General features: G+C 51.1%; 11 protein-coding genes across 11 annotated transcripts; 7 read left to right on the top strand and 4 right to left on the bottom strand.

The window, feature by feature from the left end:
- Positions 1–824: 824 nt before the first annotated feature.
- On the top strand, positions 825–1,899 carry DSM5745_03387 (S53 family peptidase; the record flags this gene model as incomplete). Its single annotated transcript, XM_026745403.1, has 3 exons — positions 825–1,381; positions 1,481–1,624; positions 1,674–1,899. 3 exons carry the CDS (start codon positions 825–827, stop codon positions 1,897–1,899), a joined length of 927 nt encoding a protein of 308 aa, XP_026606269.1.
- A 1,300-nt stretch (positions 1,900–3,199) lies between these two features.
- Positions 3,200–4,669, top strand: DSM5745_03386 (glycosyltransferase family 31 protein; the record flags this gene model as incomplete). The annotated part of the gene is made up of 1 exon (XM_026745402.1): positions 3,200–4,669. One exon carries the CDS (start codon positions 3,200–3,202, stop codon positions 4,667–4,669), a length of 1,470 nt encoding a protein of 489 aa, XP_026606268.1.
- Positions 4,670–5,324: 655 nt separating this feature from the next.
- On the top strand, positions 5,325–6,225 carry rpnL (proteasome regulatory particle lid subunit rpnL; the record flags this gene model as incomplete). The annotated part of the gene is made up of 2 exons (XM_026745401.1): positions 5,325–5,876; positions 5,947–6,225. The coding sequence occupies 2 exons, from the start codon at positions 5,325–5,327 to the stop codon at positions 6,223–6,225; spliced, it is 831 nt and encodes a 276-aa protein (XP_026606267.1).
- A 710-nt stretch (positions 6,226–6,935) lies between these two features.
- DSM5745_03384 (uncharacterized protein) lies at positions 6,936–7,752 on the bottom strand (the record flags this gene model as incomplete). The annotated part of the gene is made up of 3 exons (XM_026745400.1): positions 6,936–7,023; positions 7,059–7,460; positions 7,541–7,752. The coding sequence occupies 3 exons, from the start codon at positions 7,750–7,752 to the stop codon at positions 6,936–6,938; spliced, it is 702 nt and encodes a 233-aa protein (XP_026606266.1).
- A 253-nt stretch (positions 7,753–8,005) lies between these two features.
- On the bottom strand, positions 8,006–9,563 carry DSM5745_03383 (epoxide hydrolase family protein; the record flags this gene model as incomplete). The annotated part of the gene is made up of 8 exons (XM_026745399.1): positions 8,006–8,098; positions 8,153–8,308; positions 8,369–8,484; positions 8,580–8,729; positions 8,778–8,786; positions 8,840–9,112; positions 9,162–9,295; positions 9,343–9,563. 8 exons carry the CDS (start codon positions 9,561–9,563, stop codon positions 8,006–8,008), a joined length of 1,152 nt encoding a protein of 383 aa, XP_026606265.1.
- A 1,013-nt stretch (positions 9,564–10,576) lies between these two features.
- On the top strand, positions 10,577–11,572 carry DSM5745_03382 (DUF1917 domain-containing protein; the record flags this gene model as incomplete). The annotated part of the gene is made up of 1 exon (XM_026745398.1): positions 10,577–11,572. The coding sequence occupies one exon, from the start codon at positions 10,577–10,579 to the stop codon at positions 11,570–11,572; it is 996 nt and encodes a 331-aa protein (XP_026606264.1).
- A 288-nt stretch (positions 11,573–11,860) lies between these two features.
- DSM5745_03381 (uncharacterized protein) lies at positions 11,861–12,739 on the bottom strand (the record flags this gene model as incomplete). The annotated part of the gene is made up of 1 exon (XM_026745397.1): positions 11,861–12,739. One exon carries the CDS (start codon positions 12,737–12,739, stop codon positions 11,861–11,863), a length of 879 nt encoding a protein of 292 aa, XP_026606263.1.
- A 206-nt stretch (positions 12,740–12,945) lies between these two features.
- DSM5745_03380 (OB fold domain-containing protein) lies at positions 12,946–13,683 on the top strand (the record flags this gene model as incomplete). The annotated part of the gene is made up of 1 exon (XM_026745396.1): positions 12,946–13,683. The coding sequence occupies one exon, from the start codon at positions 12,946–12,948 to the stop codon at positions 13,681–13,683; it is 738 nt and encodes a 245-aa protein (XP_026606262.1).
- A 46-nt stretch (positions 13,684–13,729) lies between these two features.
- DSM5745_03379 (SKI complex subunit tetratricopeptide repeat protein SKI3) lies at positions 13,730–18,087 on the bottom strand (the record flags this gene model as incomplete). Its single annotated transcript, XM_026745395.1, has 3 exons — positions 13,730–17,669; positions 17,721–17,921; positions 17,972–18,087. The coding sequence occupies 3 exons, from the start codon at positions 18,085–18,087 to the stop codon at positions 13,730–13,732; spliced, it is 4,257 nt and encodes a 1,418-aa protein (XP_026606261.1).
- Positions 18,088–18,624: 537 nt separating this feature from the next.
- On the top strand, positions 18,625–21,116 carry DSM5745_03378 (sterylglucosidase 1; the record flags this gene model as incomplete). The annotated part of the gene is made up of 5 exons (XM_026745394.1): positions 18,625–19,008; positions 19,066–19,997; positions 20,056–20,374; positions 20,429–21,028; positions 21,111–21,116. 5 exons carry the CDS (start codon positions 18,625–18,627, stop codon positions 21,114–21,116), a joined length of 2,241 nt encoding a protein of 746 aa, XP_026606260.1.
- A 577-nt stretch (positions 21,117–21,693) lies between these two features.
- Positions 21,694–25,899, top strand: DSM5745_03377 (karyopherin MSN5; the record flags this gene model as incomplete). The annotated part of the gene is made up of 11 exons (XM_026745393.1): positions 21,694–22,524; positions 22,577–22,765; positions 22,816–23,287; positions 23,338–23,462; positions 23,511–23,582; positions 23,634–23,858; positions 23,905–24,008; positions 24,067–24,325; positions 24,378–24,520; positions 24,568–25,166; positions 25,226–25,899. The coding sequence occupies 11 exons, from the start codon at positions 21,694–21,696 to the stop codon at positions 25,897–25,899; spliced, it is 3,693 nt and encodes a 1,230-aa protein (XP_026606259.1).
- Between the last annotated feature and the right edge of the window lie 139 nt (positions 25,900–26,038).

Here is a 26,038-nt window from a genome sequence, read left to right as displayed (position 1 = left end):
ATAATCGCCTCAACTGCCGACTCGCGCCTAGATATCTACATCTGCCACCATTCTGGGATGAAGCTTAGCAAACACGTCAGGTCAGGCACGGCCATGGCATGGCATGGCCCGTGGGACATTTCTCTCAGGTTGGCCGTTTGAAAGTGAGGCGTTGGTGGACTTGACGCGTCTAGCCGGCTCAACTAGTGAATGAGCCTCTTTTCTTCTCACCATGGCAGGCTTGAGATCCGATTTCTGGAACCAAATCTTTCTAGTCACATTAGACACCAGCCGCAGACTGATTCTTGTTGCTAGACTGAGGGGGAATCTGTTGGCGGTGGATGTTTCCTGGCAGGGGCTGATTTCTTTGCGATACAAGATCTCCAAGTCTCCCTCGTTTTCAGCTTGACGGCCACTTCATTCATTCTTGTTCAATCACCATTGTCGCGTGCTATCTGATCAGCATAGTTGTTGCTAATTCCAGCTATGTTATGGTCGAGCAGCTTCAAACTGTCCCAGAGGACTGGGTCAAAGGCCCTGCTACACCACCGTTCAAGTTGATGAAGTTTCATATAGCCCTTTGTCAGGGGAGAGCTGCCGAATTCGAACAGATGGTTCTCGATATGTCGACGCCGGGGCATCACAGTTATGGCCGACATTTGAAACGTGATGATGTTGAAGCGACCCTCCCGATGTTACGATGGGGCATATCCTGTCTTGGCTAGCATCAGCAGATGTACCAGCAGAATCGATCAGAGCACATGGAAACTGGGTTGAAGTTATAGTACCGGTGTCGCAGGCCGAATTGTTGATGCAGACAAAGGTTTGCACCTATACCAAGCGCCATGCACATAAACGTGCAATCCGAACCACGAGTTACTCCGTTCCACAAATCTCGCTTCAGATATTCGAATGATTCAACCAGCGACGCATTTCGGACATGTCCATCCACGGAGGTCCCAACCTGCAGAATACATCAATATCCAGGGACCAGCGCCGAGGCAAGTTTGGACATCCAATATGCAATCTCTCTCGCATACGACACATTCGCAACATATAACACCACTTCAGGTCGTGCACCATATCTCCCTGAAACTATCGGGACAGACAAAGGCGAATCCGTCAATGCGCAGTATCTGGAGCAACCCCAGTATCTTCTGGGCCTCTTGGATGAGGAGCTGCCTGCAGTCCTGTCGACCTCGTATCATGAAGAAGAGCAGAGCATCCCTGAATCGTACGGTGAGGCGACTTGCAGTCTATTTGCTCAACTAGGAGCGCGTGGTGTCTCAGTGATCTTCGGCAGCGGGGATGACGGCGTTGGCCGACCATGCCTGGCCAACGACAACACCAACAGGACTAGATTTCAAACGATATTTCCAGCGTCTTGCCCTTTGCCACTTCAGTGGGTGGTACTATCGGTATAAGCCCCAGAGAAAGCCGTGGAGTTCTCCAGAAGGGGCATTTCTGATCAATTCGCGCGCCCGTCATATCAAGATTCCAGTGATAATGGCTTTTTGGAGAGCATTGGTAGCCAGAGGGATGGAATGTACAATCCCCACGGAAGAGCGGTCCCCGATGTCGCCGCGCAGGCCAACAACTATATCATTGTTGATCATGGCGAAATATCTCACATAGGAGACACCAGGTATGTAGTCCGTCCCCGGGTTACGCGATGTTCTGACTGGTGATTTTAGTACCGCTACACCTGTTTTCGCAGCGATTGTGTCCCGGTTGGATGCGGCGAGACTGGAGGATGGCAAGCCCAGATTGAGCTTCCTCAACCCCTGGCTTTACTCCCTGAACCAAGCCGGGCTCACCGATATTGTGGACGGAGGTTCAGTAGGCTGTCTAGGCGATCACGGTGTTAAAGTGCCGTATGCTAGTTGGAATGCCATGGTGAAAGTAGCAAGAGAATTGTGATACCAAGTCTCGTCTCTGGATGACTGCTGTGCAATTGTTCTTTTTTCAGCATTCATTCACTTCGTGCGCATACACCAGGGAAATGTACACGCGATCTGTCGTGTGTTGGCTGCCAAGGGTGAAATACACCGGTCTACACCTTAGGACTCGCCAGCCCCGTAAGAACTCAGATAGTGCCTAGGTAGAGGGCGATTCTTATTGCACGTACCGCTGATGCTGTCAGCCCTGTCTTAGGTCGTCTGCCCCGTGTCACTGTGGGAAACAACTTGGACACCAGGAGGAACAGCCCCAGGTCACTGGTTGATTCCGATTGGTTGGACGGCTATGAGATCGTTGTTCGAGTCGATGAATCGACAACCCATCCCGTTTGCACACTAGTAGTACCAATGGAGGAATAAGATGCGGCCAGCCGATCTCCTTGAGCTCGTTCGTGTTGCATTGGAGGCTAGGGCGAGGTCGGAGAAATTGGAACGGTTTCGTACAGGTTACACTGGGCGCAGCCTGGATTCCTTCAGGCCAATGCTGGACCTTGGAAAGGCCTTCTCATATCCTCGTTTGATTCTGGTTCGACCTCTGCGTCGTTCTAACATCAGCCCAAATAGATCTGGCTAAGAGAGACGAAGAGAGACGAAGAATGGGCCGGCTTGTTCTTGGCGATCTTGTCTTCTCAACGCCAAGCTGGTTCCATACTCGGCCCATCCCTAGCAGCCAATCAAGCGGGGCCTTGTCTGTGGGTCGTGCAGGGCTTACGAAGCGGCTCAAACCGTCAGTCAAACTTCGCTGGACTCTGGATGCCTGCCAATTCCAAAGGCTAACTCTCCTACTCGCCAAGGAGGATCAACCGCCGGTGATGCAGGGTCGAACCTGGTGCATAGCCATGGCATTCCTACAGCTCGTGGGGAACCCCTGATAGGAAAAAGCTGAGCCCTGTGGCTGTGAGGCTCCGAGACCTCGTCTAGTGGTCTTGTTGCGTCCGTGGATCAAACATCCAGGCGGGGCTTGATTCAGAGCGCGCCTATGATGCACAGGTGTCACCACCCTTGGCCCCTTCGTCCCAACAATCCATGGATCGGCCAACCTGTAGGGGTTATCGAATCGGCCCATCACATCACCATAGGCCAGCAATGTGAACCCTGACCCATCCTTGAACGACACCTGCGGACCCATGGCGTCTGTCAACGTGATGACCCTGACTTCAACGTCACCATTTTCTGTCTTACTCTTTTCTCTGGCATATCCACGCGCAGACGTTCAGCTTCCATGATTGTCCCTTCTACCTGAAGCATTCTTATCCCTTGCGATGGCCCCTGGGAGGGCAGCCTTACCCCGGCCACTCCGGTTGCTCTGCCAGGCATTGATTGCTGGTGCTCTTATTGTGATCGTGATCCAGACGGCCTATGTGCTTCACACCAGCTCGCCCTATTTCAATTGGGAAAAGCCAACCCACTCTCCACCGAATGGCCGACCGCAAAAACCCCAGCGTTTGCCTCCATCGAGCAAGTGGAATGAGTCTGAGTCCACGCCGAACTGCGAAATGTTTCCGGCCGCTGCCTTTGCAGAGGATGGGATACAAGTGACGTTGAAGGTCGGGGGAGCCGAGTCTCGCGAGCTACTCCGTTCGCATATTGAGGGTGTCACAAGATGTATCCCGAACCTTTTTGTTGTATCCGACATGCAACAGCAGATTGGTCCTTTCATTACCCACGACCTGCTAGCAGATGTGGTTCATGTGCTATCGGAGGAAGACAAAGCGGCATACCAGCGGCAGCGAGAAGACTATTACTACTGGAACAAAAGGCTAGAGCCTTCCAAAGCTGGATGGAAACTGGACCGATACAAGTTCCTGTCCATGGTCGAATACGCCTACGCCCAGAATCCGAATGCCAAATGGTATGTGTTTACGGAGACCGACACTTTGGTTATATGGCAAAACTTGGTGCAGCTTTTGGACCGTTACAAATGGATTGATCCTGTATATCTCGGGTCTCCTACTCCGGGCAGGCAGCTGGGGACTTGGTGGGAGCCGCAACCAACCTTTTTCGTCTATGGCGGATCCGGAATCGTACTCTCGGTCACTGCGATAGAACACCTGCTACATGAAGCTGGAGAAGAAAGTGCCGAAGCCGAGTCAGATCATGAATCGCAGCTTTTGATCACCAAGTTCCAGGACATGGTTAGAGAGGATTGCTGCGGAGACTCGGTCCTTGGCTGGGTTGCAGCACAGCGAGATGTTGAAATCAAGGGGCTATGGCCCATGTTCAATCCTCACCCTCTACACAGCACACCTCTAGGCAAAGCTTACTGGTGCCAGCCCGCAATCAGCTTCCACAAAAGTGCCCCCGTCGATATGGTGGAACTGTGGAATTGGCAGCAAAAGAGATTAAAAAACGGCACTGATCCGCGTCTAATCCTTTATTCTGACGTCGTCGACTTCTTCGACTTCGAATCTCTTCCTGTCCGTCAAGACTGGAATAACGCCGACATGGATGCTTTTGACGCACCCACGCCTGAAGCCCACGATTCCTTCGACTCTTGCAAGGAAGCATGTCACAACCACGCCGACTGCTTTCAATTCACCCATCACCGCAAAAAGTGCCGTATGGCGCGAGTTATCAGGCTCGGCAACCCCGTACTCCCGGATGGGGAAGATGATTTAGAGACCGAACGCTCGCTGGCGGGTTGGGATGTTGTGAAGATCAAGGCATTCAAGGAGGCCCATGACTGTAAAGAGGTGGATTGGCCGGAGCCGAGTACGGAGCGGATATTCTAGACTACATATTCCTTCAATCTAATGTAACGATACCTTATGATTGGATATAATTTCTAAAGAGAATTCACGGAGCATCAGTGATGCCTCGATTCGTTCTCCGCCCGATTTCCACATCGATTGCTCTCTTACGGCTTCCCATGTTGTGCCCTAAATGAGGTAGTAAAGCTCCTTAGCGCCCCGAATAATCAACACCAATATCAAGTGCGAGCAACTGCTTCAGGGGACTTCTTTGGTATTTGTCTAAGATTCTAGCTTGGCTTCTATCCCGCTCTTACTTGATGAGGATACCATGAAGTTCTTAGATCTCATACCGGGCGGGACGGAGTTCCCCTACCACCGCGAGTCAATATCCTTGTCTACAAGCGGCTATCTTGATCGATGATCGAGTTTATCCTTTCCATTATCTATACAAAAAAAACTGAGGCAGGTCAAGATAAATAGTTATATTTGCTGGCAGACTGTCTCACGTGACTATCGCCAAGCCATGCGGCGAAGCTGTTGGAAGCCGATGTGAGCTCCTCCGAACAACGTCAACCACCCAAGCTCACAACTCTCATCCATCGACCCTTCTCCTCCCTTACACTCTCTCATCTGATACATATCTACATAACTCGCCATATAACTGCTCTATATCTCAAATTCAGAGTTCAACACCATGGCCAGCGAACTCAAATCCCTCGTGGCCGAGCTCACGAACGCCGTAAACCGCAAACAATTCGACAACGTCAACACCCTCCTCACCCGCGCAAAGCGCACCCTCCTCCTCCAAAACGCCCTTATCCCTACCTCCTCCACAGACCCGCAGCTCCTGGTCCTCGCACGCGAGACCCTCGAGCTCGGCGCTCTCTCCGCCATCCGCCAAACCGACGCCCCGGCCTTCACGAGATACTACCAGCAGCTGCAACCATTCTACGATCTGGAGCGGGAGGCGAACAACACACTCGACACGAAGACAAGTCAACGTAGCAAGATCACAGGACTCTATCTGCTTTTGCTACTGAGCTCGGGAGATGGAACGAGCTTCCACACGGTGCTGGAGGGATTGGTGGAGGAGGCGAGTCTGAAGGAGCGGAATGTCGAGGATGATCCGTTTATCAAGTACCCGGTTGATTTGGAGCGGAATTTGATGGAGGGAAGCTATGATAAGGTTTGGCGCGAGACGAATTCGGAGAGGGTGCCGTCGGAGGATTTTGCGCTGTTTTCGAATGTAGGCTAGGCCCTTCTTCCTCGTCTCCTCAATTTCTTGGAGGCAATGGTTTGCTAATGTGATGTCTTAGGTGCTTGTCGGAACCATTCGCAGCGAGATCGCGGATTGCTCTGAGAAGGCGTACCCGTCGCTCCCCATCTCCAACGCCAAGAACCTCCTCTTCCTCGAGTCCGAAGGCGCCGTTATGGAGTTTGCTCAGCAACGTGGATGGACACTTCGTGATGGACGGATATACTTCCCTGTTGAGCCGGAGGCTGCTACTCGTTCCGAGAAAGATATCCTTGTGGCCAGCAGCTCGATCATTGAGAATGCGATTGGGTATGCGCGGGAGCTGGAGACGATTGTTTAGATACGGCTCTGGTGTGCAGATGGCAGTTGCATTTGTGTCATGAATCTTAGAGCGTTACAATTACCGTCTATCCCTGAATCCTTTTACTTTTAGACGTCTTTGGCCGTTCATGGGTCCTAGATTATGTATGACGCAGGGCTCCCGATGGCCACAGACGGTATTCGTCTACCTAAACTTGCACCCGCCATACACAAACCCTCTTGTCGTAAAAGCTACTCGACACAACCCGCAGCTCAGACCCAAATCCAGACGTCTTACCCTTCCAAACATCCGACGCATAATTCATACTCTCATGCTCCGTAAACTGCGCCAAAATCTCAATATTCGCCTCACCCTCCCCTCCAACGCGAACCCTAACAACCCTCGTACCACCATGCATGCAGCTCGCAAGAACCAGGAACGTCCATTCCTCCCCTTGCGAGCCAGCCGTGGTCACAGTATCAAGCAACTGCAACCTCCAAACACCACCACCCAGCCCCATCTCCGCAAGGACCTCCCCTCTCCCGCCCCGATAGGCATGATAAACACGCAGATACTCGTCATAGCTACCCGTGAGCAAGAGCGGTTCCCCCTTCGCAGTCGCATGAGAAAGAGGGATGGGGAGCGGGAGGATGGATGTCACGCCCGCTGTGTGATGGAGAGCTCTGTCGTCCGTTGAGAGCAGGGTGTCTGGTAAGGGGGAGGTTTCTTCTCTGTCATTGGCTTCAGGCTCAGCGTGGATATCTGTAAAGCGCCGCGTGTGCAGCGAGCCAAAGTCGTTCCCCGTGAACAAGTAGGGCGTGTACGTCTGTGTTTCGGCTGAAGAGTTCAGATACGAAGATAGCGCAACGAACCATACTTCGATTGGCTGCTTCGCTTCGAATGAGCCGAGCTCGGTGATCTGTTCATCAACATTTTCTCCTTTGATTGTCCCCAATCCAGTCGCATCCCCAGTCAAGCTGAACACTCCTGTTCGTCCGTCACTGTATGTTACCGCGAAGCCATCTGAGTTCGCATTGGCCGGGTTTGGAACCAGCCAGTTCTCCGGCAGCCAGGCCAAGAATAGCGCTGGGATACTGGGGTCCTCATGGACGGCCTTCGTCCAGAGAAGCGTAAAGCCTGTCTCTGTCTCTGGTGAGACGCTGAATAGTGACACGGATGCGTCGCTTGTTGCGATGGCGAGGATGTCGTCCTGCCGTGGGTGGAAGTGGAGGTCGAAGACGGCGGCATTGATTGGGTAGATTGATTTTTGGGTCCTGGGAGATCGTTAGTATCTGTTTATCCTCTCAGGTTCAAGGGTTTGAGTATTAAAGTTGGATGGGGGGTCGGTAAATACAGTGCCTCACTCTCCGGATCCAGATGCCATAGCTGCAATGACCCTGTCTTTGATTGCTGGATTGTCTCTAAGCCATCTTCGTCTGTGGTTTTTGTTTCTGAGAGCAGGTATGTGCCGACTACGAAGTGGTTTGGTGATCCTGGGCAGAATTGAAGACAACTGGGGGGTTGGTTGAGGTAAACTGTGGTTGTGGAGGAAGGGTGTTGCGCCATTTTAGCCCTTTCAACACCGTCGCATATGTATATATCAGACTCTCGATATGAAAAGATCGCTGGGTTGTCCTCAAGATAAGTCCTCGGCTGAGGATAAAGAGTTGTAGAAATATAAATTTTGGTGCGGGTCGAGATTTACTACGGCTGGGTCTTGGCGGTTGGCGACGATCTATAGCAATCTATATGCTGGCAACGAGTGATTTAAACACTGACACGGCATGGATATAGACATCTCTAATCTGTAGAAAGTTATCTACTTCGAAGTGCCAGGCCAAACCTGCGCCACAAATTCCATCAGGTCCTCCTTAAATTTCTCGGGCAGTTCTAATGCTGCGAAGTGCCCTCCCTATGTACCGATTGGGTGAGCTTGGTTTCAAGCATGAACAATGATGTCTCTTACCTCAGAGTGCTGCTTGTAGTAAACCAGATTACCCGTCTTTTCCACCCAAGACTTTGGAGTAGGCATCAGCTCCTTAGGGTAATACGAAAAACCAAGTGGTTTGTGGATGTAGAGCTCGTTCAACATAGGGTTTGAAGTGGGCCGGGTTGGGTTACTCTGGACGAGTCCTAGTTAGTAAATGTAGCTCAAGCATTCAGGTTGTATATTCTGCTTTACCTGGCGGTAAGGATAGATCGCCCTTGGGAAGGACTCGGTGAACCAGTAAAGAGTAACCAATTCTAGGATCTTGTGCTTGGACAAGGGAATATCTGGCCAGTCGAGACATTTTTCTCCTACCCTGTATTTTTGTCAGATGGGGAAAAAGGCACGAAAATAGGGAAGACCTATCATGCAAGCAGTGCCAGAGGACTGGAAGCAAGGACATGACCGATTGTAGCTGGCTTAGTGCCATGCTCTTCTGCGTATGCCCTGCCCTCGGTGAGAAACCACTGGTGACGGTCGTGCCCACGCTTCTCCAGCTCACTCTGACCTTCATCCGAGACACCTTCTGGACGGCTGAGCAGAGGGCAAAAGTTCACTTGGACCGTGGTTAGTCATGAGAGCTGAAACCGGCGCAAGAACTTACGGTGAGTCGCTATTTCAGTCAGCATTTGAAGATTGAAACCAAAGATAGGAACAGATCCTTACCTTTACAGCTGCTGTGCTGTACAGCTAGGAGTCTTGCAACTACGCTTCCGATATCGCCTCCCTGCGCTACATATCCACTAGCAAAGCCGAGACCCTGCATCAGTTGATCAACTACGCGGGTTGCGTCCGCGACGGTAAAGTTCTTGTCGAGCGGCGGCCCGGAAGAAAAGGCGTAACCGGGCAATGACGGGACAATCAAATGATATGGCAGAGTGCTAGGAGAGTACTCATCCTTGAAGAGTTGAAGCAGCGGAAGGAATTCGAAATAGCTCCCTGGTTGCGTGAGGATATGTCCTACCTAGTGACTTGGGGAGTGTCTTACCAGGCCAACCATGAAGTAACACAATAGGAATTGCATCTGTTTTCTCCGAGAACAGAGCTGCAAAATGAATCGTCAAGCCCTCGATCTCAGTCGTGTACTGAGGGAAGCAATTAACTTGCTCTTCAACGGCTCGCCTGTGAAAGTCAGTGCCTGACAATTATGCACAAAAGATCTTGTTTACCAGTCGAAGCGGTTCACCCACTCTTCTTTCATTGTAGACATCCATTCATGAGTGACCCCATACTGACGGTCTTCTTGGAGATTCTCGTAAGTCTGGGGAGCAATCTTAGAGAGCCTGACCAAAGTCTTGAATTCCGAGAGTTGCTCATCAGGAACCGCAACACGGAAGGAGGATGGTGTGATGGACGCAGTGGAAGGAAGCTTTGTAAAGGGAGAAGTCATTTTGAGAATGTTGATCTGTGAGGCTGCTCGAGATGATGGCCACGAAAAGAAGAGGGGTGCTTGTGGTGTTTATAGACCCAGACCTTGATTGATGGTGGGGGGCCTTGAGACGGTGAGACCAAATTGAGAAGGATGAGATCTATACTGTCATAGCTTAGCATTCAGTCAGCCTATAGGACTCCCATTAAATGACTCATGAATCCTCCATTCCAGGATTATTAATGCAATATTGTTGATCTGCATATTCCTGCTCGCATATGACGTCTTGATGGTGAGAGAATTTAATCTCCAAGACTGCCAAACAGAGATTGTTCTAGCACTACTGTTGCGCAGAACCATGCTTTGTGTTGATATAATAATCCATTGTGTTTGGAATTAGCATCACATGTATTCCTATGTTCCCCTTTGGCGCTCTGCCAGGGCATGAAGGTAGGCCGTCTGGCGTCACATGCACTACCTAAACGGGCAGGGGAACTCCGGGGCTTTATCTACCCTACGGAGTATGTAGGTAGCTCGGCGCGCCTAACGCTGGGGTTGCAGTCCCTGAGCCAGTGAGCCACGGCCATCGGCTTATTGTGGGGACTCTACATACTCCGTATCTTCGATTGCCGATTCTGCGTATCTGTTTGTCTCATAGCCATCCACTCTGCTTCTCATCATTCTATATATCCAGATAACTGATATCTCTTTTTACGAGTTGTAACGACCTGCTAGTGTGTTTTTTGCTGATCTAACTTTACAACTCAAACACGTCCTGCATCAATTTTCTGAACCAGGCATTGTTACAGGCACATCACATCCATTTTTTATTTTTATTCTAATGTTAAGTGACTTGCATCACTTTGTGGACAATGAACCTTAGTAATAGAGAAACACAGGGAGTGCCAACTAAGGTCGAGGTCAAAGTTGTCTTGTTTTAGCCAATGAAGCCATCTGTGACACACTATCTTGGTTGACTTCATCACACAGCAGATCGCCTATAAAGACCACAACCTCCAATTTCCGTCCGCAAAATGTCTAAGTCAACGACCCTCCGTCCCGAGGATATCTTTTCCGACGATTCGAGCTTCTACGGTGGGCTACTGAAAGACAATGAACGAGATCCCCTCCATGCTGACAGTGCCACAGGCTCCGAGGGGGAAATAGAAGAGCTGACACGGGAGGCAGCTGAATACAGTCCAGAGACTTATTGGACGCACATTCACCCACATCTCCTATCCACTATCCAGGCTCGAAGACAAGAAGAGAATAAAAAGCCACCGGCCGTGGCCGAGGAAAAGAATAACGAAGCGGCACACTCTCCTATGGACATTGACACTGACACCGTTTACCTCCCACGCAACATGTCTAGTGAGCATGAGACCAGCGCCAATTTTCTCAGCAGACTTCCCGCTTCGAGCACAAGGGAAGAGAACATTGGCTCGTGGATTTACGCGTACCCCGCCAAACGTGTCCGCGACAATGAAGACCGAGCAGGGTTCATGAAAAAGGGCCTGGAAGCCCTCCACGCATACGTAGCTCAAGAAGCCAAATTGCGCTACGAAAATGACAAGAAGAAAGGAAGTGCTATTGCGCTGAGCAGGAAGGTCAAGCCGCTGCAGCGTGAGCTAGAGAAAGAGCTCCTCGAACTAGCACGCGAGACCAACTGCATCTCAGGCAAATGGATGATGTTTATCACACCGGACAGGGTCGATTCTTATTGGGCTGCTGTCGCGGGTGCCACCATGAAAGGCCAGCTAGGGATTGCTGCTAAGGTGGCCACGCAGTCGGATATGGATGCTCAGGGCAAACCTAGACTGATCGCAGTCTACACGAAGGACTATGAGGATATTGCGGACATAAAGAGGGTTCTGAGAAAGCTTGTTGAGTTGGATCTTGTTAAGAGGGAAGAGAGACCGATATACTATAAACGGGATGCTTGGACGTACCTGGAAATCATGTCGGGAAACAAGTATGGCCTGAAGGCGACTGCATTTTCTAGCGCGGACGTTTTGGGAGGAAAGGTCTGATTCGGCATTGATGAAAAGTTTGTGCATTACTGTAATGGGTATCTATGGATATGACTGATGAAATGACGACTCATGTTTCCCGCTCACCTGGGCATCTCCAGCTTCATCTAGTTGTCGGGAGATCGTAAATGTTCGTAAATACCCATTAGTCAGTTGGAGGTGCCCCATTGATTGATGACTGTGCCACAGCCGTGATATTGGACGAGCATCATCTGAGGGCGGCGCCATTCTTGGATATGTTGTTTAACGGGTTCTTCAGCAGCGCGAAGACCAGTCCAAGTCAGCTCCTCAATCGGCTTCCTCCTCTTCCTTCTCCATGACCTTCTCACAAGCCTCACGAACTTCAGACACACCCTTCACTCCTTCCCATTTCGCAAGTAACCTGCCCACCTCCTCCCAGTCCTTCTCAGCCTCTTCCCTCTTCCCGTCCTTGATAAGCCCCTCCAACCTCCCCGGCGCACCGAGAACCCACCTCACAGTCTCCTTCTCCTGCTTCTCTTTCTCAGCCATCGGATTACTCTCCTTCATTCGTCCCCTCAGCTCCTCCCCCTCCCTTATCAAACTCCCCGCCGTCTCCGCCACAAATGCAATCGCTGGCCCTAACGTCTTCGTCATCGTTAACGGCGCCCCGCGCTCGTCCATACTCTGCCTCATCTTCCCAATCGTCTCAACGGCCCTTATAAGCTTCGAGTAATTATCGTAAACCAACGCCTTGCGCTCGCCATCTAGCGTACGGATATCGCCTACCAGCGTGTTCTCCGCTTTCAAGATCGTAGAGAGCGACGACGTAGCAAGAAGATTATTCACATATCGCTGCGGGTCGAAGTCCGGACTGTCGAGCTCTGTGCCTGTGACCACTGAGCTTGAGGGGTTGGAGATGTCACCGGCGTCAGTATGTCGGGGGACGCTGCGCGAGCGGGCATTGGGGCCGAGGTTTGCGGCGTCGGACGGCTTGAGGTTGTAGTAGTCTCGGAGGGCGGCGCGGTTGCGGCGGGGATGTAAAGAGGGAGAGACGGCGCGTGCTGTTGAGGGGGTTGAGGCCGCACTGAGGCTGCCGGTGATGGAGGTGTTTAGGGCGTCGAGGGACGGGCGACGTGAGGAGGCGGGTGTTGGGGAGTGCGCGCGGGAGGAGGCGATTGAGGGTCGTGGCGAGGAGAGGGTCGACATTATGATTTGATTAGAGATTGAGATGGAAGGACAGCGAGAAAGTAGATGATCTTGTAAAGGAGAAGAAAGATGACAGCTCCGCACCATCTCCGACACCGCGCTTGTGGTTCCCCGGATTTTGCTCCACCACAGCTTTACTTTTCTTCCACCTTATCTACATCAACAAGCCAACATCCTATAACATCCTGAAACATAACTACGGAACCATGTCAACACTGCAAGATCAACTCAACGCGCAACTTCAATCCAAGTCCCTTCCCGTCTCGCCGGCGTGGCTAACAACCTTCCTCTCCACGGGCACCCACCAACGCACCCCTCTCCCAGCGCTCACAAAAACGGCCCTGTTCCGCCTGCTAAACACCGACTTCCGCGAATCTCTCATACCACGTGCCCCCACATCCGTTCTCCCAGTCGACATCTTCGATCCGACCGCGCAAGAGCGCCGTCTGCCAGGCCCCATCCCGCTACAAGTCCTCGACATCGAAGACATCGGCACGAGCATCTGGAATCAGGTCGAGGCCATTGAGCGTATAGAGAGAGGAGAGGCGGTACGCGGGCGGGAGATTGTACGGACGGTGAACGTCGGCGATGAGCAGGACGGTAATAACGAGGCAGACAATGCTGGTGGGAATGCGAATGCTGGTGCGCCTACGAATGCGAACGAGAGCAACGGTCCGCATAGGTTGATTCTGCAGGATGCGAGGGGGACTAGGGCTGTTGGTATTGAAATGAATCAGATCAATGGGGTTGCGGTTATGCAGCTGTCTATTGGGAGCAAATTGCTCTTGAAAAATGCTACTGTGGCCCGAGGGATGATTCTTCTGACGCCGGAGAGCGTTACGCTTCTCGGGGGCAAGATTGAGGTGATGGATCTGGCGTGGAAGGCCGGGAGGAAGGCGAGATTGTTGGAGAAGATTACTGGGACTGGCGCTGGAGGTGTTTAGGTCTGAACTCGTGAGTCATCTAAACGTGGTCTTATTGTTTCTATGATCAGGTAGTTGGTGAGACTATATGGGTGAGTTCTTGCCAACCGCCGCGCATCCATGGTGCAACCATGATCGACCGCAATGCATCGCTGGCTTTTCCGGTCTGTGAGTATGCGGTTGACAAGTCAGTAGCGTCGAGATTGCTTCGAGGAGGAACGCTCTGCAGAGCGGTCTTAACACCCATCTCCGCTGGATATGGTTCTTGAGCAGCCGAGGACAGCTCTAACCAGCCTTGAGGGTCGTAAGGCGCCCTCATAACCGCCGCAGCGGCCTCTCCGATACGCCTCGCCTCATCTGGGACATCTGAATCCCCAGGAATGCACAATGAGATCGCTGTCAAGAGCTTGACCAGTCTCGCCCGTTCATGGATCCCGATATCATCCCTTGTGATCATGTTCTGAAGATCAGACTCAACAGCCTCGATGACGTCTTTGTCATCGTCAAGGAGCGCGATAGCTCCCAGAAGAGTGACCGCTCCGACGTGATCCGGATGGATCTCAACGCACTCAAAGAGTTGTTGTCGCGCAACCGTCCTTTCCTCTTCTCCGCCCTTGGCCCACAGTACCTGTGCGAGTAGGCAGACGACGTCCGGCGAATTGTCTGCTTCTTGGAGGGCATCACGGAACATGTCGATTGCGTTGTCCATGGCTCTCATGTAGTAGTGCGCGAGACCGGCCGTCAGGTGTGCAGACAAGCGCAGGTTCTTGTACATTTCCGGCTCGAACTTCTCAGAGTCCTCCTCTGATGACAGCATTAGTGCGGTCTCCGCCTTTTCCGCAGCCTCTTCGTATTCATGACGTGCTAAAAGGACACGGGCAATGTCGGAATTTGCTTGCGCGAACCTGGAAAGTGATGCTGCGGATTCAGAGACCTCATATTCGGCCTCGACATCGGAGCTGAGGCTGCGTAAGCTGGACTTGGCGTCTTCGAACTCGCCGATTCTCTCGGCCAGGAGAGAGAACAAATGAACAAAGGGTAAATCAGACGGTTCTTGACTGGTCAGCTGATAAAGGGTGAAGAACGGCTGGATCAGCTGCGAGACCTCGTTTGACGCCGAAGCATCCGCGATGAGATGGTCGAACAGCGTCAGTGTGTATTGCTGCTTGGACAGTCTTGATGATGACCTAGAGATATCGAAAGCGTGCTCGAACAACCCTCTGGCCTCCCGAGGATCGCCGAAGAGGAGAGCAAGCAAGCCCTGGCCAACCCAAGCCTGCGAATAATCGGGATCGGTCGACTGTGCGCGAGTAAATGCTTCATTAGATAGCTGGATGTCATTATGAATGAGGTAGAGTGTCCCCAAGTTCGTCCAGACTTGCGCGCTCCGGTCATTTAGATGCAAGCTGCGGACAAACGCGTGCTGCGCGACCCTCGGGCTCATGTTTGTCGTCACCACTCCAAGGGCGTTCCAGAACTCGGAATTGCCAGCTTCAAGCTCGATGGCTCTCTTGAAGCATCGCATTGCTGCCTTCAGAAACTTGCGTGACTGCTTCTTCTTCTCGCCGCTCAGTTTCACGCATCTGAATGCTCGGTATTCTGCCCAGCCAAGATTGTACCATGACACGGCCTGAGCATGAGTGTCTTGAAGCGAAACTTGAATAGCACGTTTGTATGCTAGGATAGAGGCGTGCATGCACTCGTTCGCTAGTGTAGAGGCGTCTTTCTCACCATCCAATGCTGTCAAGTAGTTCTCTCCCACACCATCAACGTCCGTGAGAATGTCAAGAGCGGAAGGTTCGAGTTGCGTGGAAAGCAAGCCACGAACTTCCTTAATCGGAAGTTTGCCCGCCTTCGACCTGACATAGGAAAATACCGTACACGCATCGCCTACGCCCTTCCATAAGTTGAAGATATCAACTCTCTCAGTGGCAAGTGATTTGGCCACAATGATGGCTCTTCTGGCATGCTCGGCACAGTCGTTGAAGAGTCCAGACTCCAAACACTTCCAGGAATTCTCCGTGAGCGTCTGAAGTAGTGCTACCGTAACGCCGAGCTCATTGGGACGGATCTTCAACACCTCCTCGTATCGTGCAATAGCATCATCATATTCCCCAAGTTCCCGTTTCACATTCGCAAACATGTACCGAGCGAACCAAATCTGCTCTTTCTCGGACTTTGAGAGCGTATACTCCAACTTCTGGGCGTGGTCGAACGCCTTTGTGGCAGCGATGTATCTGCCGGAGTTGTGGTAACTCTCACCAAGACCGACCCAGGAATGATAATCGTCCGGAGAGATTCGCAGAGCCGCTTGGAATGAAACAATACTCTTGGGGTACTGCTGCTTGTTGATCTGAACCGTACCCAAAGCTGCATAGGGCCAACTGTATCCTTTTCTTTTCGAGCCTGGCGCAGGCTTGGCCTTGCCGGAGTCAACGACACGTTGTGAGACGGCCTCAACCAGATCCCATTCTTTTTGGTCCGCAAAAGTCCTGGCTAACCTCTCAGCTGCAACGATCTCGGATGGCGACAGTTCGAACGCTTTATGAAAGCATCTCCGCGCTCGTGTTTTGTCCTTCTTGTAATCCGCATAATAGATGCCCAAGCTAGTATAAGCTGGCGCGAAGTTTATATTGGCCTGGATCGAAGCGAGAAAACTTGCATATGCACCAGTCCGATCTTTGCGGGCAGAAGGTGAGGGGTCGATTTCCCACTGGCAGTATCCAATGCGATAGAGGATTTCACTCTTGAATTCTCGACTCTCTCGTTGAGAATTTTGCAGCTCTTCGAGCACGCCCTGGAGCCCAGAAAAGCCGGACGAAAGATCACCGTTAAGTGCTCTGCACCAAGACAATTCGCCACGAACCTTGAAGTTTTCGGGATCTCGCTCTAGAGCACGCTCCAAGAAATTGACAGCTTCGGGATAGTCTTCGTCCACCTTCAAAATAAGACCAATTCCGAGAAGACAGCTGGTGGAAATCGGGTGTCTTTGCAGGATATTCTGGAAAATTCGCTGAGCCTCAGGGTGATGTCGTGGGGATTGGTGGTAGATAAGGGAGTTCGCAAGAGCTATGCTCAAAGAGTCGGCAGTATTCTGAAGACTTATTCCTGTCCTTCTCACAACGTCGTTCAAGTTTTGAAGACCCTTACGGCATACATCGACGACACTTTCGTATTCGTCGAGAGACAGATAAAGTTCGCCCATGATTCTATGGGAAACGATCGAAGTAGAAGACATTTCAAATCCCTCCACCATCAATAGGAGGCGATCTTGGACAGCCACCTCTTCTCCATTCCCGTTCTCGGCTTTATCGGCCTTCTCGGCCTTTTCAGCATCTTCCCCGTTCGACTTCGCTGGCACTCTGGGAAATGGGGAGAGCTCGCTCGACAGGAATCCCTTGAGAACTTTGGTGAGATCATCCTCTGGGAAAAACTCGATGAAATCTTCCAGAAATGTCCGGTCCCATTGAGAAAAATTCTCGACATCATGCCACTCTAGGACAATCTTCCAGGCGAGTTCGAACGGGTGCTTAATGATCACCATGTCACGAGCAGCCTGTAGGACCTCTTCTCTCTTTGCATCTTTTTCATTTGCGGGAAGTACAAGAAGAACGTCATAGGCCCTCTGGAGTAGTTTTTCCTCGTATGTGCGCCGAACCTGATCATCGTGTGACCAATTGACAATTCCACGGTATAGATGTTCCAGTTCGCTCCGCTTGTAGGCGTCTCGCTTGACTTCTAGCGTGACCTGGTCAATACGCGCACCGAGGCGAGTTCTTCTTTCCCCAATCTCTCGGTTGATAAACTCCCTCTCCTCCGCTTCGGTGATCTCTATGAGACGTTGGTAGGTAAGCGCGGGGTGAGGTACGCGACCTTCAAGGTAAGTGTAGACGGGGCTCGTGGGCAAATGTAGTTCAAGAGCCCTCTTGTATTGCAAGCGAGTTCCATTCTTCTTCACGAAAGCAACATATTTGTCGACGACATCTTGACACCGGTGCTTATCGTCACTGGTGTTGCGTTAGCGTTTCGGATATCCCAGGCGCCGTCCTCCCACTCACAGCTCAGCAAACACCTGCGCGAGTTTTATCACTACTTCGCGGTACTGTTCTAGGTTCTGATTTCCTTGTTTCTCGTACAAGCTGATGAGTCCCTGCCACGCCGTTTTATCATCTCCCTTAATGCGAGTGGCCGCGAGATATGCTCGTTCGGATTCGAGGAAATGATTCAGCTTGTCTTGCGCAAGGCCGAGGAAAACGTTGCTAGGAGTCGAGCATCAGACGGAAATCGAAGAAGATACCGGGTCACTCACGCATGATAGTTTTGGGGCTGTTCCTTAACAATGGCTTTGGCCTTTTCCGCCGCAAGCTCAAAATTCTTCGAATCGAGGGCCGTCCGCACCTCCTTGAGAGCCGACTTGCTTGACATGTTTAAGCAATCGCCTCATGAGCTTGTCGGAGGTTGCTGGTTCCTGGATCGGAGAGCTTGGAGGAGGGAAAATGCCCTCGGTGGGGAAGCCGAACAATGCGTGGGCTGCGGTACGTCAGAGCCCAGCCCGGCCGCCGCTTATCGCTCTTGAGGTAGCGCCCTGGTCGTTTGTCTCCGCATTGCTGACTGCAGCTCTCCTGGTCCTTGACAACGTCCAAGGTTGAGCAGGTCTATCACAGATCGTGACTTGACCTATAATATTCTTTACCTTCACCTCGGACTCCCTGGGGTGGCCATTCATTGAGAGCTGTGGATTGGATCCGTTCGTTTCTTCGACTCCAAGCTCCAACCATAAAGTGAGTAGCCCTTATCAGCATCCAGCCAGCTCGCTCTTTAACATATCGGTGAAAGCTATAGTTCTAGGTCGATATTCTCACCCGTACTTCATTCCTTAATTCAAACACCGATTACCTTTCCTCTAGCCCCATTTATCATCTCCTTGCCGATAACCGCCGGCCCAGCTCCATTGACTCCAGCATGACGTCTCTCCGCCTTCGAATTGATGGCACGAGATTTAGAGATCCCCAAAACCGTGAAATCACACTGAGGGGAATAAACGTTGCGGGCGAAGCCAAGTATCCGAGAACCCCTAATGTCCCTTCGAACGTCGCCGATAAATTCTTTGACGCCGACAACGTTTCATTTGTCGGACGGCCGTTCTCGCTTGATGAAGCACATACACATTTTTCCAGGCTCTGGAAGCTAGGATATAATACTATACGATACATGTTCACTTGGGAAGCAATTGAGCATGAAGGACCGGGTAAATATGACGACGAGTGGATATCCTTTACCATAGAAGTCCTGAGGATCGCGAAGCAATATCAGTTCTACGTGTTTATGGATCCGCATCAGGATGTGGTAGGCCTTTACTATGTGGCATCAGGTCTTGAGAGTTCGCTGACTAAATTATTATAGTGGTCTAGGCTGTCAGGAGGTTCTGGTGCACCTGCATGGACGCTTTATGCTGCAGGTTTGGACCCTAGAGGTTTCAAGAAAACACAGGCCGCTTTGGTGCAGAATACATGGGACGACCCTGCCAAGTTTCCGAAAATGATATGGGCGACGAACTATACTAGGCTGGTCTGCCAAACGATGTTCACACTCTTCTGGGCCGGGCGGGATTTTGCGCCCAAAGCGATCATAAATGGCATGAACATCCAAGACTACCTCCAGGATCACTATATTGCTGCTTGTAAGCATTTTGCGCAAAAGATCCATGACGCTGGTGATCTTGAGAATGAGGTGGTTATCGGATGGGAAAGCATAAACGAACCTCAGCGAGGCCTGATTGGCTACCAAGACATATCCGTGATACCTCCAGACCAGCAGCTCCAGCTAGGCACATCGCCGACTGCGTTTCAAGCCATGCTTACCGGTTCAGGACGTGCTTGTGAAGAGGCAATATGGGGCTTCGGAGGGTTTGGCCCTTATCAAAGTGGCCGAGAGCTTGTGGACGCAGAGGGCGAGACAGCTTGGCTGCCGGTAACCTATGATGACTCCAAGTATGGCTGGACGAGAGACCCTAACTGGAAGCTGGGCGAATGCTTGTGGGCTCAACATGGCGTCTGGGACCCCTCAAAGGACGAGCTTCTACAGAAAGACTACTTTGCTAAGAAGCCTCGAACCGGAGAGCCGCTCGATTACGACAAATTTACCAACACTTATTTCTTGGAACACTATAGAGCTTACACGGAAGCGATCAGAAGTGTATGGCCTGGTTCAATCATGCTATGCCAACCACCGGTCATGGAGATTCCTCCTGACATTAAGGGGTCGAATGATGACGATCCGAACATGGTTCACGCCGTCCACTACTACGACGGCCTCACTCTAATGTCTAAACATTGGTCAGTATCTTTCCATGTAAAACCTTTACATACCAGGTAGCTATATTGACTCGCACAGGAACCGATTTTATAATGTGGATGTGATTGGCGTTCTTCGCGGAAAGTACCTCACACCGGCTTTTGGTGTCAAGATAGGAGAGACTGCAATCAGGAATTGCTTGCGTGATCAGCTCAAGTTTCTGAGAGACGAGAGTTACAGATACATGGGAAACCACCCGCTGATATTCACTGAGACTGGAATACCCTATGACATGGATGACAAACATGCCTACAAAACTGGTGACTACAGCAGCCAGATAAGTGCTATGGATGCGTGTCACTACGCACTAGAGGGTAGCTCTTCCAATGGTTTTACTCTGTGGGTCTATACGGCAAAGGTAGGAAGCCTGTTTTTGGGATGGTATGGAGCGCCGTTGCTAACAACTACGCAGAATGACCACGAATGGGGCGATCAATGGAACGGAGAAGATTTGTCCATATATTCTGCCGACGACCTTGAGCTTCCAAGCGGCAAGTCTTTAGATCCCGAGTCAAACAGCCGGTTAGACCACCAGTCCCCCTCATACTCGTCCAGTCGAAGCCACAACAGCGACCAACAGATAAACCATAGGAACTTGAAAGATACTATCAAGGCACCATCCATAACGTCAGAAGTTTCTCAGCTTGACGAAGATAAATTGGGATACCGTGCTGCAGAAGCCTATCTTCGGCCGAGTCCCATCGTCACTAATGGGTCGATATCTCAGTACGGGTTTGACCTGCAGAATTGTATTTTCACCATGTCACTTGTCGGCAACAAAGCGACACCAGGGCAAGACACACCCACGGAGATCTTCCTGCCGGACTTCCATTTCCCTGGCACACACACGAAAGTCAGTGTCAGCTCGGGGGAGTGGTCGATTGACTACTCGGATGTTAGAAATGTTCGTGTCCAGCGGCTTCAATGGCGGCACCCTCCGGGTGACCAAAATATCAAGATCCAGGGTGTCAAGCGTAAAGGCGGTGCTTTGGCGGCCCCATCGGCGGAGGACGTGAGTTATTTGGAACAGTGTCAAAAGGGAGGATGTAACGTGATGTAGGCTTTCTAGGATATTTATAGCAGGGCACACATAGGACTAGCGCTGAATGACTTTTTCCATTATTCCAACCACTCAACCTCCCGAGACCTATACTTCGCGACGTCAATCGTCATAGCTTATCGAGGTCTTATCGATAAAGCTGAGCGGTGAACTGCCCCATCCAGGAAAATTCGCGGAGTACCGCCTTCTTTGACTATTCATCAACAACCTTCGTTCCGGTCAAAGGCAGGAGATTCGGCTTCGGATTCCAGAACAGTTTGTCGGGGAAGGCTGGAGCGTCCCCTTCCCCATTTCCGCAAGAGCTTTTGACGGTCAACGACTCTCCAGTGAACATCCGGACTTCAGCCGCAATCTTAGGTGCACTGCCTGACCAGATCTTGGACCGCTACCTAGCCGTGTTGCCTGGCCTGGGTGTTGACCACGCGATTTACTCGTTCCGATATCCCAGCTTACGGCCGACAAAGAAAAAAAGCCAACTCTTTATTGTCTCTTCCCTTTGCCTTTGTCTCATCTCAAAAGGTAGAAACAGACAGCTTCCTCGTCAAATTATAGTGAAATAACGGCCGCGATATCTAAGGACCATTGTGATTGACTCGGGCGACTGCCCCCACGGAGCCATGGCCGCAGAAGAGGGACTCGCGGATGGGAGCATGGCCGACATTGTTCGTGCACTTGAGCTCATTCACAATCCGTCGTCAACGAACGAGCTCCGCAGGGAGGCTCTGCAATTCGTGGAGTCGCAGAAAGGAAGCCCCTCCGCTGCCCATAACGGCTTTCTGTTAGCATCTCGAAGAGAGAATGACGCATTGGTTCGCTATTTCGGATTGACTCTTCTCGATCATGTCCTTCGCAATACCTCATTCACCGCCACAGACGAACTAGCGATCTTGAAAGACATTGTGTTGAAGCTTGCCGAATCCATCCAACCAGAAGACCCTGCATATATCCGAAATAAGATCCCGCAGTTATGGGTCGAGGTCGCCAAGCGAAGCTGGGGGTTAGACTGGCTTGATATGGACCAACGTCTCGTCCAGCTCTGGAACGCTAGCCTTGTGCATAAAGAACTGGTCCTACTGATTCTCGAGACTCTATCGGACGATATCTTCTACAGAGAGGATACTGTTTCCTCTTTACGCGGAACGGATTTAAACCGAGCGCTGGTAGAAATCTACACGCCATTGGCCGTATTCGAGCAAGCGCACCCCGAACGAGACAACCACGTTGAAACTCGCTGTGGTAATGAAGGTTGGCTAACCCGAATCTGCGAGTTCCTCCAGCAATGCATTGGAAGCATACAACACTCAAAGGAGGCAAAGGACGCTGCTTTGAAGGCCCTGGCCAACCTAAAATCCGTATTGGTATGGGCGATACCTAAGGCCGTCCATTCTTCAGGCTGTGTCCAAAGTATCGCCAGCGCTTTCGCCTGTACTGATGAACAGGTGTTGTTGGTACGTATCCGCCTTTTTTTCTGGACCCGCAGAGAGCTTACCGAGTACCAAGGCCGCCGTCGAAGCGTTGCATGCACTTTACAGCAGGTCGGCTTATGACATTGAGAGTTTCCAACCATTGGTGCATCTGATGTACGAAACGAACTCTCTAAATGTACTATTGAAGCTGTTTCAGTGGTCGGTCGTTACCCCAGATGACATCGACGACACAAAGTACACGATATCTAAAAAGCTTTCTGAGGTATTACTGGCCTCCGACAGAAACCAGTATTCAGCTAATATTCTTGATAGATGGTTTCCTATGTTGCTGGGTTTCTCGAAGAAAAAGGCTTCTCAATTGAAAGTTCAGCTGGTGTTGACTTGCCATTCTTTTTCCATCTCATGTTAAACGTTGTTCAGCATCGCAGTCTCACCGTGTCGATACCCGTTCTCCATATATGGTCCAAACTAATTGCCACTTCAAAGGTTGGGAATCTAGATGTTGTGGTCAACCTCATTCCTCCACTACTAACCTTGTGTACTGAACGCCTTGTGCATTGGGAGTCTCTCCCCACTGACTCGGAGGATTCCACCGTAATTTTTCTTAATGAAGATATCGACACCGTGCCAGAAAGACATGCCTTTGTTGGAAACTATCGACGCTATTGTTCGTCCATCATCGAAACGATAGTGCAGAAGCGACCCGAAGAAGCGATCCCGCATATTCTCCTCGGGGTGGACAACAGTTTAGATAGTCTGTACAACGGGGTCGAGGCATTTACAGGTTCGTTTGCTTCATACACCCATTCCCCTAACCAAGCTAACAACTCAAAGTGAAACTCTTTTCGAAAAACTCGGTGCCTCTGATGCGCGCGGATACCCAGTTTGCAGTAGTGGAGGCTACCCTGAAGGGCTATGCTAAATGGGTTGCGTTGCATGGAAGAATGCCGCAGCAAGATGTATGCTTTGTCAAGGTTCTGGTATCGATTCCCACTAACAAGCTGCAGGAACAAAGACGTGGCCAGCTGGAAAATACCCTGGAGACCTGGGCATACAAGTTGATGCAAAGGAACTTTGAAGTTTGTTGGCTCCTGCACCTACTCTATACACGTCGCTGACCATTTTTCTAGGACCCAGTCTTGAAGCAACGCATTGTGAAACTCGCCGTCGATATATCAGCGAAAGCTCTTAATAAAACACCTAGTTTCGCACTCAAGGTCCTCGAGTACACTCTCATGACACGCCTGCCTGACCAATCTGAGTTTCCGAACTATTCAGAGGCTGTGAAAGAGTTACACGCACTGGCCAGCCACGAGTTGCGTCGACTTGCAACTCGCTATGCCGAATACTTTGCTGTGAGACCCCATTTAAATAGCAAAGATGCCCTGCTGACATACATAGACGTTCTATGACCTTCTGGAGCCTAAGATCCAGGAAATTACCTTGGCCAACCAGGTAGACGACAAGCTTCAAATGGAGTTCACCTCAATCCTCCTTATCATTATGTAAGATTGGCCTTTGCCTTGTTCCTTTCTCTTGTTGTCTGACAGCTGACCCTCGTAGGCAACGTGCGAACAACGTCGACCCGTATCTGCGCCAGTCCCGACTAGCGTCGTTTGTTGAACCCATCAAGCAGTCCTGGCAGGACGAAGGCATCCGCAATATGTGCTCCACCTTTGATGGGTTTTGCAACTTGCTTGGACTGCAGAACGTGGGGCCGTACATGCAATCAAAACAGGCTCAGAAGCTAGCGGATTGGTCAGAAGTGGCCCTCGATGCGGAGGGTATCCGGGTTCAAGACGAAATGACACGGAAATTTCAGGTAACAAGTCTCTGCAAGGTTTAGTTCAAACTAAAAACTAACGTCGATGCAGCAACTTCCGTTGAGGGGTACTAAAACAATGTTGGCAGTCTCCACAGACAGGCTCAAGAAAGCGGAGCCGCCGTATGAGCTTGCCTGTACCCTTTGGCGCGACCTTATCCCAGTCATCTTGCCAACCCTATTGCAACTTGTCAGGTAATAAGCATAATCTTGGTTGAACGAGCCTAGCTAATAGTCTGCAGCAACGCTCATGCATTCCACAATCCGGAAAACTGGGCAGGTCTGCCTGGGGATATGTGGGGTATTGTTGAGCGCATACTAACCGATAGATTTTGGCAAGCCGGCATCTCGACTGGAAGCCGGGATGAGTTCTACGCGAAAATCACCGCCTCACGGATGTCTCTCGAGGGCTTTGCATCGTCGGTCAGAGGAAAGGTCAGGGCCGTCAGGGAATCCTGCTACTCGATGCTTTTCAGCATGAGTAGACTGCGCGAGCATTTTTACGGGTTTGCAGAACTGCCAGGCCCTCTCTCGCAAGCTCTGTACAAAGACTCTGCCCATCTCTCCTCCCATCAATTCTCCGTTCTTCTCAACATATCTAGGTGCATGATTGACGAGTGCCCCGTCCGCTTCCGAGGGCAATTTTTGCCCCCAATGCTCTCCACTTTGTTTGTTAACATTGACCGCAAAGTCACATCTGAGTGGGAAATCATTGAGCAACGAAAGGAAGGAATACGTGATGGCGACCTGGCTGACGAAATGAAGTCAGAGAGTATTCTGCGACAGCTGACGTACTCCGCGGTTATCATGGTGGCAAGCCTCCTGGACCCGCAACGTGGAGGTATGAAACCCAGCGCAATAATTCAGGCTTGCCCACGAAGCTAATTCCTACATATATAGATCCTGATGAAGAAACCACGGATCCAAGTGCGCCCCAACCACTGCCCGCGCTCTCAGACTCTATTCGCCACTTTGTCCTTTCCTCCCCCGAAATTTTCGAGCCAGTGATGCTCTTCTGCACCCACGCATTGCGTATGCGTGATACCCGATGTTGCAGCATCATAACGCGAGTGATTCGATCTATTTTGCAGGACTTTGCTCCTCCCCACAACTCACAAACCGTCGTCACTATTCGCGAGTTCATTTCCTCTGAAGTCCTCAAAGCCTGCATCACATCCGTGCACGAGCCCTATTTCGTTGATATGCAGAAAGACCTCGCCCAGCTGATCGCATCCATATGGGTTCTCTATGGCGCGAGCACACCCACACCAAGGGCCCTGATCCGCAGCCTCCCTGGAATGACAGAGGAAAAGGTCGCCAGTACCGAAGCTGCTCTCGTGCGCTCCACATCAGCCCGCCAACAGCGAGCATTGGTGCTTGACCTTCTAGAAGGCCTAAGGGGCGTCAGCATCGCTGAACAAGGCAAGATTCTAGGATCGCGCGAAGAGCGCCGCAAAGCGCGGAGTGCTCTCCAAGAAAGATATATGAGCAATGAGATGGAGGGTCAGCAAGCCCAAACGGTCGATATAAACGATGGGCCGGATCTTTCCGGCGTCGCGGACTTGTTTGGTTAAGCATGCCGTCACTCAACTCCTTTTGTATATTATTTCCTTCTTTCTCAGCGTATATCCGCATTTGGAGGCCTGAAAAATAGATGTCCATGCTAGGGCTAGAGAGTATAATGCCGACATTAAGCTCATATATTCGACTTAG

This window comes from Aspergillus mulundensis, assembly GCF_003369625.1.
Source record: "Aspergillus mulundensis strain DSM 5745 chromosome Unknown scaffold_2, whole genome shotgun sequence".
In the NCBI taxonomy this organism is placed as follows: Eukaryota; Fungi; Ascomycota; class Eurotiomycetes; order Eurotiales; family Aspergillaceae; genus Aspergillus; species Aspergillus mulundensis.
Note: the sequence above shows the minus strand (reverse complement) of the source record. Positions and strands in the feature narration are given on the sequence as shown.